A 16,274-nucleotide genomic window follows, 5' to 3' on the forward strand; every position below is an offset into this window, starting at 1 on the left:
TGCGGGCATCTCAGGCTGGCTATATGGCTTCCCGGACAAGAAGGCCAAGCCCGATTAAACTCAACGTGGTTGCGACACACAAAATACGATAATAGTTGATAGGGAACCAAGGCCAATGTTTTCCGTAAGTTATCGAGTCAATATTACCCTGATAAGCGGTGGTTCTACTTTAACAAAAAGCGGGGAGGACGATATCATTCGCAATAAACACGGCAGACACGATTATATTGAGGTCTAGATGCCGAAATATGGTCCATGTTATCTTTTGATTGTAGTCAGCTGCTACCGTTTGTATAGACTTCGAGAGGAGCAGAATATTGGGATTACAATATCGGCAGTCTAGCGAATCATATTGCACGTCGGCAAATTGGATGATAATGCCCATCGGCAACCCACTTTCTCTACAGACCCCAGTAAAGGGGAGAAATGTAAATCACGCATGGTCTTTGCTAGGATGGATTACAAACGGTGAAAGAAGAAAACTAGAAAATAGAACGAGCCCTAAAATCCCAGGCACGACCGCAAGGGTTTGGTGGGAAACTTCAGTAAGTGTTTACACAAGGCTAAGCCATGCTAAAGTTACAATAGAAGATACATACATACCCCAGATTTACTGATCCGTGGAGATTGCCGACGGTTCTCGCCAAGCTCGCCAATATGGATGATAACAGTGATTTCATGACTCCACCTCTATTGTCACATTGAAAGGGACTTATCTCTAAGTAATCATACTGGCGATAGGATAAAGTTCGGCATAGATTTTCGCGTCGCCTTCCCCTCTTACTCTGTCATCGGCAAACGCCACGCAGATACGTACTACAAGCGCCAATCCGGTTTCGCCTTTGGAAGTTGTTCATATTTAAATAGGTACGATCCTAGCGTTTCTTTCGGCAAGGATTATTCCACTTTAACACGTGTAGAACTGAGAAAGACAGTTAAAACAGTATGACTCTTACAGCCATCAATATCGAGGAAGTGAAGACCTGTACAGATGCCGCACTTGAGGCACTACAGCAGGAGTTGCGGGAATTGAACCATCAGGTATATCCATGTTCCTGGTTAGATTATTTTATCTACAAGGCTAACAAGTTTGGTGGCGATTATCAGATCTGGTCAAACCCCGAGCTTGCCTACCAGGAGCACCGCGCCCACGATACAATTTGTGACTTCCTCGAAGGACAAGGCTTTGCCGTTACTCGCCACGCCTATGGGCTTGATACATCCTTTGAGGTTGTGACCGGAACTGGTGGGCGATTGATCAATTTCAACGCCGAATATGACGCATTACCTGGAATTGGGCATGCCTGTGGTCACAATCTAATAGCGACAAGCAGTATCGCTGCATTCCTTGCGCTGTCGTTTGCCATCAGGAAATTTAATGTCCCCGGTAGAGCCCAGCTATTAGGCACGCCGGCTGAGGAAAATGGAGGCGGGAAGGCCAAATTGATTGATGCTGGCGCCTACAAAAACGTGGATATCTCTCTAATGGCGTAAGATTTGGATCTCGCACCCTCACATATGAAATGAAAGGTTCCCGCTGACCTAGTTTGAAGTCATCCTGGACCCAAAAAGATTTATCCCGACCAAGAGCCATCCGATGGCATAGCTGGAACGCTAATGAATGCGCGCAAGAATATCCACTGTGAGTCGCTTAATATAAGTTCTCCTATTCCATGCTGATCAACATAATTCAATATAGGCGAATTCACTGGTAGGAATGCTCACGCCGGTGGAAACCCGTGGGAAGGGATCAACGCGCTTGATGCCCTGGTCTCATCTTATAACAACGTTGCGGTTCTTCGACAGCAGCTTCTTCCGGATCAGCGGGTTCATTGTGCTTTCTTGGATACACCCAAGGTAGCCAACGTAATCCCAGATTATACGAAAGCTTTCTGGCAGGTGCGCAGCCCTACCTTGAAGGGATTGAATGTCCTTGTCAGCAAATTGCGCAATTGTATTGAGGCTGGTGCTTTGGCCACTGGATGTCAAGTCAAGATTGATGAGTATGTAATCCATTTATGGTCACCAGCCCACCTGCCTATATGGCTTGAAGAAAATGAGCTACTAATGTGTTTGCTTCAAGGGATGAGCTCTATACCGATGTTCGATTGAATGGCACTCTCTGTGAGCGCTACCATATCCACATGGGACGGTATAGTCGCAATGTTCTCAAGCGCCATGACAAGGTCTTAACAGGATCGTCAGATATTGGTACGTGGTAGATAATATACGTTTCGACTGACAGAACTAACCCATGCACTTCAATAATAGGAAATGTTAGCTACGAAACCCCAACGCTTCATACAATGTTTGCGATTCCCGCTCCTACAACTTCATTTCCACATCACCCGACGTTTGCAGCTGCAGCTGGAACAGATGAAGCTCATGCTGAGGCATTAATTGTTGGGAAGTCTTTGGCGTTGACTGGCTGGGATATGATTGTGGAGAACGATATGTATGATTTGGCGCGGCGTCAATGGAGAGAAGAGATTGCACGGAAAGATTAAATGTATGTTGGGTGGAAAGATAGTATATACATCTGCTTATCGAACTGTACGGAGTATAAAAATCTATTTTGCTTTTCCGAGGAAAACCTCCAACGTCATGATGACTCAGCCTTCCCCGCGTTATCTTATCGGCTTCGGCATTACCCCGGCACCTTCGACAGGAATCAATCCGCGCTCTCTTCGATCTTTCCGCTCATGTCTGCAGGTTGATCCCTGCTGGTTCACGTCCATGCAGGGTTTTGGACGTAATGGACCACGTTCCAAGAGTGGTAGGATGATTACTTTTTACATTCTTTTCCACCTGGCCGACTAACCCACTTCTCGGTAGGTTGTAGTACCTGTCGCCGTCGCAAGGTCAAGTGCGGTGAAGAGAAACCAGTTTGCGCAAGATGTTCATCCCTCCGCCTCAATTGCGAATGGGGTGTCCCAGTGAAGCGTGGGCGAAGCACGCAAATCCGACATCTTGAACCTGCACCGGGAACCTCCGAACAGCCTAAAACCGAGGACTTTGCCGGGTTTCAATCAGATGCCCTTTTTACAAGTCTCTCACCGGTCTCTTGGGAATCCGACGCTCTTTCCTTTGACATATTCAATCCGGCACCGATACCGACCCCCATATACCCTTCCTTGAACGTCAATGTCGCGTGCGCCAATTCGTTGACACTCACGTCTCTTGATCAGCAATACTTCCAGTACTTCCCTTCTTCCTCACTCGTATATTACTACATGAAGAGATGGAAGTGGAGCAGTTTATGGTAAGACTTTCATGTGTGAAATGAGCTTGCTGTTTACTGAGAGCCTAGCTAATTGGACACCCGAAAAATAAATTAGCCATCTTTACGAAGGGCCAGCTGCATCCAATAGAGTTATTATGCGGATGATACTAGCGCTAAGCGCATGTGATATGCATCGTAATGGGCTGATAGTGCGCTCTCAGGATCATGGCCGGTATCATTATAGCCAAGCGGTCAAAGAATTTAGGCAATTGCTCGAGACGCCGCGCCAGGTTTCCTTGGATGATGTCGAGACAGTTTTTGCCACTGTTTTTTTGATGATAGCTTGGGAGTGGCAGTTTGGACACTCAGTGCGCCATGTAAGAATGCTGTCATGCTACTCAATTATCAATCGGCTAACGGGCTACAGCTTCAACTCCACCTGCAGGGCGTACGCTCACTTCTGGAAACGCATCCGCAACTATTCCGCATCAAAGATGTGAATGATATTTTCGCCCCTCCCGGATCCAATACATTGGCCAGTGGCACCGTGACCATGGCCAAGGTCTCGTTCATTCCGGAGCAGTTTTTGTTGTGGATTCTGTGAGTATTTTGTTTTCCTAGCAGTCGTACGAATTACCACCACTAACAAACAAACAGATATATCGATGCTAGCTGCCGTCCCATTGGTCTTACGGAGTCACTTAACGACTATGTGGCTCAGTCAGGGAATCCCGCTTTACAACCGGACCATCTTCATCGCTGTGCTCGTCTCTGGGGACGATGCTTTTGGGGCGACCAGTATCCCGACGAGGAAGTTCTGGACGACATCGAAAACTATAGAGCTCTAGAGCTGTTGCATGCGGGATTCTGTCTACGCCATCGAACTTGGAAGGTCCTCATCGAATCCGCGGCTGGTACCGCCGAGTCCGCAGAACCCCTTTTCCGGGAGATCCTTAACATCAGAGAAGTCAGTATAGATAACATTCCAGATCCTTGGGGGGAGTTCAACTGACTGTGAATTAGAAATTCTCCGATCTTTTCATCACCGCGAGATTTGCCGGTAGTGTTTCCGCTCGACGTACGCTCAATACCATATACATGGCCGTTTCTACCTTTTACGGCCAGGTTCTCCTCCACCGCCGGCTTCTCTGCGTCGATGCTTTGCCCCTAACCATTCACCAACAAGCCACAGCAGGAATCATTGACATTTGTCAAAAACAATTTTGGTCTGATCCGAAGCTCCTTAGGCGTTTACACTTGCCGCTGTTGATGGCAGTGATTGAAACCAATGATATAACACATCAAAGATGGCTGCGTCAGCGTCTATGGGAACTGCGTGACTTTCATTCCGAGTTTGTTTGGGCGCATGATGTCGCCGAGCACATCCTGTCCCGACAAGACGTGAGCCAGGGACGATATGTCAACCTGGCCGAACTTTTACTAAAGCGTTTTCATGCGCAGTGAAGCCCTTGTTGTACATCTACCATAAATAATATCTTATATCCTAACTCATATATGTGTCAATCTGCTTTTGTTTCTCGGGCCACGTCCCCTTCACCTTCCTAAGGCCCCATCCACCTGTACTTCTCTTGAGACGGAACTAATACGCGCTAGAATCGATTGGGCTACCTTTTATCAACGGCCGAAACGTATCCGGGGCTCGCTCAACTTGGGTGTTATTTGCTTGGTATAGTTACAACAACCCTAAGCATAAACGCTTAGGGCTTATACTCCTGCTCAATCAACACAACCCCTGTCCTCGAATTCTGAAATCTATTCGTAACCAACGTACGTTTGGTGTTTGAGGAACCCAGCAAAGAACTTGCCGATTTCAAGATAATCGCCTAGACCTATAATGACAGACACGTCTAGCGGACCGAAAGCGTTAGTTATATGTAGTTATCTCACAACCATGTCCTGACTTACATTGATCTGGCCGAACAATAATAAGAGCACCTTGTGCCGGGTCAATGCCGAGATATTCGTATGCATGGCCGTGTCCGTCGTTGTAACTCTCGTCATCGTAATAAATCTTGTGTAAATCTAAAAAATACTTTAGGTTAGAGATATGGTGGGAAGATTGGATATTGGAACATCTGCACCTCTTGTTTGATTTTTTCCAGACACTGGATAAAAGCACTCGGGGATCTGCTCTAACTCAACACTGTGGCGCTTTCCATGTCCGATCAAGATGATCTCGATGAGGCTGTCAATGTGTTGGTCCTTGGGGGTAAATGTGTGGATGGGCCCGTCGGCCGCGCTCAAGTATTCTCCCAGCTATATATAATGCATTAGATTAGGCCCAGCCAACAGTTTTATAGTGGCAAAACAGACCTCGTTGAGCTTTGCGTAGCTTTCGGGTACAGTCAGGTCACCAATGAAGGCCATGATACGCCACCGGCCATCAGATTTGAGAGACTTCATGAGATGTAGAGGCTTAGAGTCACAGAATCTCACGACCTGTGCACTGGGAAGCCGCATACCAACGGCCACATTAGAGGCGAGGTTGGTCGATTCCAATGCAGATGTGATGGGTGAGACCTCATACTTGGCTGTTAAGCCTGCGGTGTATTTGCCAGACTTGATGAAGCCTTCTTGGAACTCGGCAGGAGAGGTTGAGGCCCCCGAAGAAAACAATTTGGAGAAATAACGGTCAAACTTGATCAGATCAATAGCCACCTTTTGACGTTCTAGGACGTAGGTCTCCAGAAGTGAGGGACTGGCCAGACCGGTCAAAATCTCCCCGAGCTTCCAGCCAATGTTGTAGCCGTCTTGTAAGCTGACATTCATACCCTGGCCGGCTTTGGGGGAATGGGTGTGGCAAGCATCCCCAGCGAGGAAGACCCGGTTATCCTTGTGGAAGAAATCGGCATGACGCTGACCGATAGCATATGCCGACCACCAGACTGTTTCCACGAAGTCTACCTGATAAGGGTGGAAGATGCTCTGTGCTTGAGCCTGCAGATTTTCAAGAGTCACCTCCTTCGGGTTGGTTCCTGGGGCAAGTTCAATATAGAACCTTGTCAGGTTGTCACTATCGCCTTCGCGGGGAATAATCAACACATTTCCTGATTTTGAGCGAATTGTAGACTTCTTGCGAATGTCGGGGAAATTTGTTCGGGGCACCATATCCATAACACCCCAGACGGCGTCGCTGCTATCTCCAATCATTTTGTACCCGAGGGCTTTACGGACAATACTATGTGCCCCATCACAAGCCTAATGGGGTTCGGGTCAGAAAGCGTCTAGAAGCTCGAAGGAAACAAGCACCTACTAGTGCATATTTTGCTGCAAACATTTGTATCTTTCCGTCCTTTTCTGCAGTGACTTTGACCGGATAGGCATCGTGATCCTCGGCAGAGATGCTGTCAACTTTGACATCGGTCACATTGTAGCCATAGTCGATTTGTTGGTCATTATATTTCTGCATCAGCTCGATGAGAAGTCCGTTGATACGTGCCTGGTTCAGAATAACGTGAGGTTGGTGTGATAGACCTGGTTGGGTATCCGCCGTCCGCCCTGTCCGCTTGATGGTGCCGGTGCCATTGTCGGCCCAAAAGTTGACCTCTAGAACGTGGTAAGCCTCACGAAGAAGCTCTTCCCCAATTCCAAAGCTTTCAAAAATCTCCACTGTGCGACATTGCACACCGTCGGCTTGACCCATCTTCATGGGACCACTCCGCCGTTCTAGTACCTTGCATCGCACCCCATACTTGGCGAGCCAGGTGGCAGCGCAGAGACCGGCAGACCCGCTGCCGCAAATAAGAACATCGACTTGCTCCATTTGTTCAAATGTGTACAGACTGAGATCAAATGTAGTCAGTGCGTGCCGGGACCTTTTATGGTGAATCCGGGATGCGATCCGGGATGCGATCCGGGATGATCTAAGGCACCTCGGGATGCGTTCCGGAGCGGGACAACATGGAGAAAAGCCTCGGCAGCCAATCCTTTGTTATTTCTCATGTCACGAACCCGTATCTAGAGCGTGGGAAACTATTCAGATCTCGATTATCTGGTTGATCCAGTGAGAAATCACACACAAGGCATATGCATCATTAAGTCTGGTCTAAATCATTATATAATGCTCATCCTTCCCAAATACCAAACCGAACGCCAGCGCCGGTGCAGAACTCGCATCACATCTTACAAAAAGTACTCGCTGCGCCCTGGCCGTGAAGTTGGAACATGCCGCTGGTCATCGCTGACCGCACTAAATAGCTTGAAGGAGGGTTTGAGATCCTCTCCAATTTCACAGACCGAGGCCAGATTCCCGCATCGGTAGCAGTAATTTGGCGCACTCCACACGGTGACGACATTTTGGTTGTTAAAGTGGTATTTGTAGCCCTCATTGACCAGCTGATGAGCGCGTGCAATCAACGAGAGATCATTGACATGACAGAACTCATCCGCCACTCTGTCTCCGAATAACCATCCTGAACAAAATTGTCAGCTGTGCTCCAAAAGGAAAAGGAAAAGAAAAATGAGATTCTCACCTGCTCCTCTAGGACTGACAGCCCATGTCTCCACATCGTCTGGGTCAGACCACACGAGATCACAAAAGGCACCTTCGTGGGGAATCTCCTGTGCGCGGGCTACCACGCGGACTTGGTCCAACGTGCGAATCTCAGGGCTCAGACCGCCGTGAACACACAACACCTTGCCATCAATAATGGCTCCTAATGTCATGAAATCAAACACCTGGCAACATGCCTTCCATACTGAAGCACTGCCATATTTTTGGAAGCATTCTTCGTAGAAGCCGTATACCTGAGTAATTTGGCGCGACTCGTGATTACCACGAACCAATGTGACTCGATCGGGGTATCTATGGATATCGAAGTCAGCAGGTGAGTCAAGTCCACCGGGAGGTCCCATGTGTCACTCACTTTGCTTTGAGACAGAGCAAAAGCGTTAACGTCTCTAGACTGAAGTATCCACGGTCCACGTAGTCACCCAGAAATACAAAGTTCCGGTTAAGCTGGAGATCTGCTGATGTATTGCTGGACGATCGGCTTCGGGAACTCGAATCTCCATCCTCGTCATTGGAATTCACGTTGGGACCGCGAAGCTTCTTGCGAATTTTAGGGTCTGAAATGCTTGAGGGGGGTTCGATATCGGCGGAGGTAATCACGGAAGGGGATGTCTTCGGGGGATCGAGTTCTGTACCATCAGGCATGCCCCCAGAAACTCGAAAGAGTTCCAAGAGATCGTAGAATTGGCCGTGGATGTCACCACAGACTGTGACAGGTGTCGATACCGGTTGGATATTTGATTCTGCCAACAAAGTCAGAATAGTTAAAACTGAGTTCAGGCTAGACACTTGCCCTCCATCATATATTCCTTGACGATTTCACATAGCTGCTTCATATGTGGTTCCGATAGATACTTGCAATCCTTCGCTGCCTCCAGCCACTCGTCAGGGCCGGCATTGCGCTTAAGCTTGGCTGGACCCGGTTGAGGAATCTTGCTCTCAGGCATGATAAATGGAAAGAAAGAATTAAGTAGGCAGAGAAATAGTGAAAAGAGAGTGAGGAACAAGAACTTGTAGAAAAATGCATGTCAAGAAGTGCAGTTGACCGTTTCCCCCGCAAGGTGAATTTCACCGCCTTCGTCTGAATTGTCCTTTTCGTTCCGAGTAACCCACTACACACTACACACTACTCCGTAACAGTACTTCCAAACACTCGATCAGCCTCTCGTCTCTCGTCCTCTAGACAAGATATTACTTTGACTTTACTATTACAATGGACCGAAAAGATTATCTGACGTTTATGCCCGTACATACACATTGCTGGATCTGAAGTCACGATTTGATCCATACACTCGAACGGAAAGTGTCTTACTGGGGTGAATGTGTGTACGCCGAGGACGTACCATAGAAATGCAATCAACCATCAATTTTGCTGAGGAATTCGGTCACAACTTCTGCAAATGCCACAGGCTGCTCCACCATGGGCAGATGGCCAGCACGGTCGATGATCTTAAGCTCGGCGCCACCACGTAGATCCGACGCCATTTTCTGCATTGTCTGTGGCAGCACACCGTCATTTGCTCCGGCGACGAACAGACCTGGCACAGTCGCAGCAGCCATGCGCTCACGGATATCGTAGGCACAGAGGGCCTGCACGCTATGGGCAAACCCCTTCAAGCTGTTGGTGCGTACAGCCTCCTTGACTGGCGCGAGGACCTCGGGCTGGGTTTGGTATGATTCCGGCACGAACCAGCGACGGGTGGTTACCTCGGCCAACTCTTCGCCGACAATGGGCTCCTTGGTGTCTGGATCGGTAGAGCCTTCCTTCTCACAGATGGCGACACGGTCACCCCATGCCTTACGGTTTGATTCGGGGGCGGAAGAGTTGGTGTCGCATGCGATGAAGGCTCCGACGCGTTCCGGATGAAGGAGAGCAGTGTTCAAAACGGTCACACCACCCAGGCTGACACCAATCAAACGAGCCGCCTTGGGGGGCACACGCAGAGCCTCCAGCAACGTCGCCAGATCAGAGGCCAACAAATCGATGTTGACGGGCTGCTCACCACTCTGCGAGCATCGGCCTCTAGTCAAATAGCGCACAACACGGTAGCGCTGGTTCTGTTGATGAGCAAAGAAGGCGTCAACAAAACGATCCCAGATGTTCCAGTTGACTAGAATGGAATTGCTTAGAACGACAACAGGCGCGTAGGGGTCGGTGCTACCCTCCAAACGATAGGGGATGTCAACACCATCAGAAGTAGTAATAAATGACTCGACAGCTGGCCGGGCGGCCGAGGGAAATGTGCGAGTACGTCCATCATTGGAGTTCCAGGGACCCGCCACATCCGAGGCCGCCAGGGAAGTGAGCTCACGGGGAGCAGGGCCGAAGGTGTAGTACCACTCATATACGCGACGCTTCTTAGAGGTGACCACCTCGCTCATCAGACGCGCTCCCCATGGGGTATTCATGGCGGCCTTGTGTGCATCGCCGCCAAGGCCATTGACGGGAGCATACTCGTGGAGAGCCAGCGATTCGCGCGGGGCGGCGGAATCGATCGCCGCAGTGACAAAACGGCGACTCCGGCGCCATCCAGGAACACGGGAGAGCATCTCAAAATGTTCTTCGCGGTACCATTTTTCCAGGTCAGCTTGTTTGGCGGGGTCGGGGTGAGTGGCAACCCGGACGGCGATGAGGACGCTACCCCGGGTCTCGGCATCTGTATCGGCTTGATCTTCCAACGGGCGGAAGTTGGGGCTGCTGCGCTCATCCACTAGATCATATAGTAAACGACCGACATCGATCTGGGCCATAGTCTTCTTCTCCCGTTCGGTTTTTATTAGGTCGGTTCTTAGATCCAAATAGGTCTCGCGGGTCAACTCGTCCATATCGGTAATATCGTACAATGCCACATATTCAGGCTTCTCTCCATCGGTGGCACGGAAGCGGAAGCCATTAGTGACAAAGGGCAATCGCAGACGCAGAGGTCCATGTTCAGTGTTGTACCAGTCGTGGAACTGGGTGTCTGGCAGCGAGCCCTTGGGCTGCATTGTCACGTAGAGAAGACCGGGAGTAGGCATAATGAGGACGTAAGGGATAAAAGTTCAACTTGGAAGATTAAAGATGAGAACAAAAGCCAAAAAAAAAAAAAAAACCTGAGATTAGAAAGACATGAGAAGTCGGCACTCTAACAATTGCCCCTCATCCGGGTGAAAGCAGAACCCGAAGTTGACTGCCGATGATATTTCCGTTTCTTAACTATACTCTACCAATCATATTGTATATACTGTATTTGCTGTACATTGCATTTACTCTAATTTACTCTAATTTACTCGTTCAATCATACCAGATGGCATTCATCCCAAATCCTTGCTCGGGGATATCCACACGCGCAACGCGTGCCAGCTTCTCGTCGCGCCAGCGGTACATCTCAACAAATCCGAGTTGGTCATCGCACAGTGCGAGCCACTCATCACTGAAGTCACAGGGGCTGACGGCGTTTGAATGACCACCACTGGTCGAGGTGGGGTTGATAAAGAGCTGGCGTTCAATCTCGCCATGCGAGCCGAGCTTGAACGCAGTGATGTAGCCGGTCACATCAAAATGGTTTGACCGGGTAGTGGCGAAAAGGTATTCTCCGCCCTTGGTGCAAAAGGTGACATCTCCGCGGTACTTGTTGCGTGGGGGAAGCCCTACCAAGATTAGTTGTTAGTTGCCATTGCCCTCGGTCGCATATGTTCCAGGAGCCATGAAACTCACCGGAAGGAAGTAATGGGTACGTGATGTGGGTGAATACTGGCTTATGGGTGCGCTCATCGATCACGTAGACTGCCAGTCTATTGCCCGCCTCCATCAGCGCGTATAGGTACTTGCCACTTGGGTGCATCTCGACCCAGCGGGGATGGTCGCCAGCATCAGGAGCCTCGAGGCAATCGACCAGTGTCAATTCACCCGTCTTGGGATCCTTGATGTGCGTCCAAATCTTGTTGGCCGTGAGATCGGCGGAGTACAAGTAGGTCTCTGTGGGATCGAACACCATGCCGTGGATACCAGTGTTGGGGACATATTCATAGTTCTGGATATTTTTATCCAGACCTCCATCGGGCTTCACAGAATACACGTTGCCGTAACCGGCGTGGTTGTAGAAAGGGTTGCCGTAAACATTGTAGGGAGGCTTGTGGGCGGCAAGCACGAAAATAGCACGAGTGTTGGTCTCGCTGCTGGGAGCCAGAGCTAGCGCGAATGGTTAGCGAGGGGAGAAATTGGATCTGTATCTCATTGACTCCTGGGGAACATACGGTGACCAGCAACCGGGTGCGACACTTGGTGAACGATCTCTGTCGGACTATTGACGGCGAAACTGTTCCACTTCTTCATAGCTGCGCCATATATCGCCTTCTTATCGTGGGAGAAGGTCATCCATGAGATGGGCTCCGCTTCTGGGATCTCGGTCTTTTTTACTAATTCTAGCGTGAGGGCATCATCATCGAATTGCACCGTATAGATGCGCCCGGGGGCGGTCCAGGTACCGACCATCAAATGATGCTTCATCTTGGCGATTGAGGAGTGAGAAAATGACCGAGGTGTTGAGGCAGATGCCCGTGAGAAAACAGAACGGATCATGTATAGTCGAAACATGAATAGAGTGAAAGTTCAATGTCATTGCGGGGATGATGTCGGCATCCAGGGGCGGCACCCCGCGGGAGTGTGTTTTACTCCAATGCCGATTTTGGGATGGATGACCACTCCTAAGTCATTCAATGGAATCGAGTATGATTTCAATTAGATATGAACATAATTTGAAAATATATACGGAGTATATATAATCAGTTCTGTGGTGGCTTTACTGCTACATCTTTAAAGCTCCAAGTGCCTTCTACCGTAATCCGGGGTAGCGTCCATATATGTATGTAGGTACTAACTTCACAATTTGCTTGAGTTTGAGGTTATCCTATGTTAAGGCTTACTCGCATCGAGAATATGAACTCAACTTGGTCTATTACTATTGCGTATCAATATGGTACATTCCAACATTCAAGCTGTTGGTTTAGCTGGCGTTCTGAATATATATATTTGTCTATGCATCTATGCACCAATAATTAAACCTATACTCTGGTAGATATTATAGATATTATAGATAGTTGATATGGTTACCTAGGTATCATATACTGGTTACATACCTATTTGGCTTGCTTCTATACCGGTTTATGGGGATCAGGGGGATCAGGAAGATGCCGGAGAAACACTCCCCCACATGGGCGGGTAAGATATTTCCCACCCCTCGGCATCAACGATATCCCTTGACGCTTGAAGAAACCATAATACTTGGAGACCCCGGACTTCTAATGTACGTGCTTCAACGTAGACTCACCACCCTCAAAGATACCTTCAAATCAATCGGAATCAATCATACACGCACCATGCGTCTGCCCTACGCCCCTTCCACCCCACCTATCGATGCACCCCCCGACACCGCCGACATCTATGCCCGCATCGCGGAGCGTAGAAACCCCCGCCCTTTGATCCCGCTTGATTTGTCTCTCCTCCATAGTCCACCTGTCGCTGATGGTTGGAACTCCTTCATCGGAGCTATTCGGTCGCGCACTCTAGTTGACTCTGGTGTCATGGAGTTGGCAGTCTGCCGTGTTGCCGTACTCAACAACGCTGTTTACGAATGGAATGCTCATGCTCCACTGGCTCTGAAAGGTGGAATCAAGCCCGATCAATTGCAGGCCGCTTTTACACTGCCTTGCACCACCGAGGGAGATGTTGCCGAGCTTGAGAAGAGCGCACTCACCGCGCAGCAGCGCGCAGTTCTACGCTATACCGACCAAATGACTCGCACTATCAGAGTTCAAGATGATGTTTTTGCTGAATTAAAGACGGTCGGGTACGATGACCGCGATATCGTGGAGCTCACCACCGGCATCGCCGGGTATAACTGTGTCAGTCGGTTCTTGGTTGCGCTAGATGTCGGTGAGAACAATGCTCGCGAGATGAAGAGTGTGGAGGAGTTGGTCGCTACTCTGCAATAGCAAACGAGTTCATACGGCAGATAACACCTAAGTGAAAAGTTCGCTACGAGGAACGAAAACACGAGGAGACTCTTGACGAACGATTGGCACAACATTGAAGTCAGAGCCACCCAGATCTACAAGTCCGTAAATAGGGGAAAATTTGAATAATGAATAAATGATGAATCAAAAATTTGATCTCATGAGCAATACAAGACACCCACTAAGCTACCGTTGATACCTATATCTTCCCATGCCCCACTGTTTCGCCTACAGGCACTGGGAGTAGTAGTCACTTTGCTTTTGGCAAGTATAAGGGCTGGCACAGGTGGCTGACCCAGTCCAGTTCTTTCCACCACATTGGGCATAGTGAGCTGCACCGGTGGTACTTGATCCAGTTGTGGTAGCTGTAGTAGTGGTTGTTGTGGAAGTGGTGGTAGTGCCTGCGGTGGTTGTTCCACCTGAGCCATTTGAGCCGGGGAAATAATTCTTCAGAAGGCTCATGTAGTAAGTGTAGCCTACACCAAAAGGAGGCTCGAAGCTGTACATGTAGTCTCCCCACCATGGTCCAGCGGACCACCAGGACGCGCCAAGCCAGACATCGCTATTCGCTTGCAGGTAATCGAGCATACCTGTCACTGCACTTTGACAGACAGAATTGGCACCCCCGGCAAATTCTCCTAAGAAAGCCTTCTTGCCATTGTCCTTGAGCCACTGTGTGGCAGCCACAACTCGTTCTTGCCCAATGGTTGAGCTGACACAGGTCTCTGATGTCCCCGAACCGTCAGAGTCAAGGTACTGGTGCATCTCATAAATGATCAAATTCTGTGGATCTGTCAAGGCTTTCATATTGTCATTGACAGTTGTCCATGTCCATGCGCCACTCCACGAGTTGCCCTCCACGAAAATATACTGGGATTTCGCTCCTGCAGCTCGGATAGCATTGATAGCAGCTTGGTTCAAGTTCAGCACGAGGGTTTGGTCTTCTGAATTGAATTCGTTGTCTACAAAGTTAGTCTATGGCTTGTATTGAGGAATGGTGTATCTCACTTGTATCGAAGATAACCTTGTCATTCGACGCGAATTCCGATGCGAGAGTTGTCCAAAAGGCAGCAAAGTCACCAGTAGAGGTGATTATATTGCCATAACTATGTATATATGGTCAGATGAATTCCCCACAAGTGCAAGCCGAGAACTTACTATCGCCCAAAGTTGTGAGGATCAACTACAGCATATCCACCGTTGGATGTGATATAGTTGACAGTCTGTTGCAAAATTGGTGTCAAAATTGTCTCATCCAGGGACGGCTATAAATTATAAATACATACACTTTTCAACGAAGCTAGGTAGGTCGCATCCGCATTCGACGTCAAACTTCCCGGGATCAACCGCTCCATAGCGAAGGGAATGCGGAATATATTCATCCCTTCACTTCGTAGAGTGTGAATGGTTGAGGTAGATGGCCAGATATAATCGGTGCCTAGATCTCCTGGAATGTTCCCACTCCCAAACTCTGCGCCAGCTTCGTTTGCGCCGAACCCTATCCACGGCCTGGTCAGATGTTTGGTCGCACCACGATTGTTACATTTCATACAAACAAAAGAAGATACCCTTTTAGATAGGGATGGACTTGGTGCCGCCAGCACTAGGCCTGTGGCACCAGCTATGGTAAGCAAACAGTTATACCGCATCCTGGGTAGGTTTTAGACGTTCTGAACGGTAATACGGAATGTAGATGTATCGAGGGTCACCATAGAATTTATATCAAGTTACAAGGGACAATCATGGCAAGGACTAAACCCCCTGATCGCAAATGGCTCCTTACCTAGGAGTGAAACCGCGAAGCTTTTCTTTGACGGAGAGGTCTGTGGGGAGCATCTTCAAGTCCTCGATTCGGTTTCTTTTTATGGACCGCCACCCGAACTAGAATAATTTTTGAAGAATATATGGCCAAGATGTGAGAAAAAGTAGTCCAGATTCGGCACGGCATCACAATCCCTTGGTGGCTGGAACCTCGGAGATGAGATTACGTGGGAAGGAAGGAGGACGCCACCAGAGGCGCCTTAGAACTTGGAGAATGAAGGGCTATCAATCCACAATAAAAGAACATGTGAGATTCTGTTACTAACAGGAAGCACCTATTGCCAAGAACCCGACGCTTATCAGACTGCTCAAGATCATTTCCTGCCTTTCATCCGACAAACCGGACGGACTTGGAAGTTCAACAGGGAACTAGGGTAATGTAATTGATCCGACCAATATAAAAAATCACTCGGCCGCCCGTCCGGCCTATCTACTGGGGAACTTGCGTGCTAGTTCATATAAGAATTGTGCATACGGAGTATATAGAAACTAGCTACTAAATAGGGAATGAACAACAGCATTAAGAGGAGTTCGCATGAAATCCCCAATGATCAGCACGCTTAATCAATTGCTAGTTACCATTTCGTTTGTACATGGACGACATCTCTGTTTTCTTCACAGAATAATAGCAATGGCTTACAGGCCCGGCAAATGCGAGTTCCCCACGAAATCATCCGATGTGCACCAACTTTTGCATCAAATCAA

General features: G+C 48.8%; 7 protein-coding genes across 7 annotated transcripts; 3 read left to right on the forward strand and 4 right to left on the reverse strand.

Annotated features, from left to right (window-relative positions):
- Positions 1 to 945: 945 nt before the first annotated feature.
- On the forward strand, positions 946 to 2,507 carry N7455_003601 (M20 family metallopeptidase; the record flags this gene model as incomplete). The annotated part of the gene is made up of 5 exons (XM_065604526.1): positions 946 to 1,490; positions 1,554 to 1,642; positions 1,700 to 2,003; positions 2,084 to 2,211; positions 2,272 to 2,507. The coding sequence occupies 5 exons, from the start codon at positions 946 to 948 to the stop codon at positions 2,505 to 2,507; spliced, it is 1,302 nt and encodes a 433-aa protein (XP_065463017.1).
- A 97-nt stretch (positions 2,508 to 2,604) lies between these two features.
- Positions 2,605 to 4,687, forward strand: N7455_003602 (Zn(II)2Cys6 transcription factor domain-containing protein; the record flags this gene model as incomplete). The annotated part of the gene is made up of 6 exons (XM_065604527.1): positions 2,605 to 2,776; positions 2,836 to 3,262; positions 3,339 to 3,600; positions 3,651 to 3,823; positions 3,881 to 4,190; positions 4,247 to 4,687. 6 exons carry the CDS (start codon positions 2,605 to 2,607, stop codon positions 4,685 to 4,687), a joined length of 1,785 nt encoding a protein of 594 aa, XP_065463018.1.
- Positions 4,688 to 4,996: 309 nt separating this feature from the next.
- N7455_003603 (uncharacterized protein) lies at positions 4,997 to 8,701 on the reverse strand (the record flags this gene model as incomplete). The annotated part of the gene is made up of 9 exons (XM_065604528.1): positions 4,997 to 5,091; positions 5,150 to 5,266; positions 5,326 to 5,500; positions 5,558 to 6,442; positions 6,498 to 7,026; positions 7,371 to 7,656; positions 7,717 to 8,048; positions 8,110 to 8,497; positions 8,548 to 8,701. The coding sequence occupies 9 exons, from the start codon at positions 8,699 to 8,701 to the stop codon at positions 4,997 to 4,999; spliced, it is 2,961 nt and encodes a 986-aa protein (XP_065463019.1).
- A 409-nt stretch (positions 8,702 to 9,110) lies between these two features.
- Positions 9,111 to 10,772, reverse strand: N7455_003604 (putative alpha/beta hydrolase; the record flags this gene model as incomplete). The annotated part of the gene is made up of 1 exon (XM_040959971.1): positions 9,111 to 10,772. The coding sequence occupies one exon, from the start codon at positions 10,770 to 10,772 to the stop codon at positions 9,111 to 9,113; it is 1,662 nt and encodes a 553-aa protein (XP_040809599.1).
- Positions 10,773 to 10,929: 157 nt separating this feature from the next.
- Positions 10,930 to 12,317, reverse strand: N7455_003605 (lactonase family protein). Its single transcript, XM_040960017.2, has 3 exons — positions 11,991 to 12,317; positions 11,452 to 11,925; positions 10,930 to 11,384 (listed from the first exon to the last, which is right to left on the reverse strand). Exons 1-3 carry the CDS (start codon positions 12,313 to 12,315, stop codon positions 11,029 to 11,031), a joined length of 1,155 nt encoding a protein of 384 aa, XP_040809530.2. The 5' UTR covers positions 12,316 to 12,317; the 3' UTR covers positions 10,930 to 11,028.
- A 795-nt stretch (positions 12,318 to 13,112) lies between these two features.
- Positions 13,113 to 13,727, forward strand: N7455_003606 (carboxymuconolactone decarboxylase family protein; the record flags this gene model as incomplete). The annotated part of the gene is made up of 1 exon (XM_040959967.1): positions 13,113 to 13,727. The coding sequence occupies one exon, from the start codon at positions 13,113 to 13,115 to the stop codon at positions 13,725 to 13,727; it is 615 nt and encodes a 204-aa protein (XP_040809553.1).
- A 249-nt stretch (positions 13,728 to 13,976) lies between these two features.
- Positions 13,977 to 15,584, reverse strand: egl2 (putative endoglucanase; the record flags this gene model as incomplete). The annotated part of the gene is made up of 6 exons (XM_040960019.2): positions 13,977 to 14,710; positions 14,757 to 14,854; positions 14,907 to 14,971; positions 15,035 to 15,246; positions 15,301 to 15,398; positions 15,532 to 15,584. The coding sequence occupies 6 exons, from the start codon at positions 15,582 to 15,584 to the stop codon at positions 13,977 to 13,979; spliced, it is 1,260 nt and encodes a 419-aa protein (XP_040809566.2).
- Between the last annotated feature and the right edge of the window lie 690 nt (positions 15,585 to 16,274).

The sequence above is a fragment of the Penicillium solitum genome (assembly GCF_028829755.1).
Source record: "Penicillium solitum strain IBT 25940 chromosome Unknown utg000001l_segment0_segment0, whole genome shotgun sequence".
Taxonomy (NCBI): Eukaryota; Fungi; Ascomycota; class Eurotiomycetes; order Eurotiales; family Aspergillaceae; genus Penicillium; species Penicillium solitum.

Excerpts from the sequence above, each read along its gene's own strand:
- N7455_003605 (XM_040960017.2), bottom strand. The coding sequence starts at position 12,315 with ATGATCCGTTCTGTTTTCTCACGGGCATCTGCCTCAACACCTCGGTCA. Across the intron at positions 11,926-11,990 it reads GCACCCGGTTGCTGGTCACC|CTCTGGCTCCCAGCAGCGAG; the intron begins GTATGTTCCCCA and ends CATTCGCGCTAG. Across the intron at positions 11,385-11,451 it reads GTACCCATTACTTCCTTCCG|GGCTTCCCCCACGCAACAAG; the intron begins GTGAGTTTCATG and ends TAATCTTGGTAG.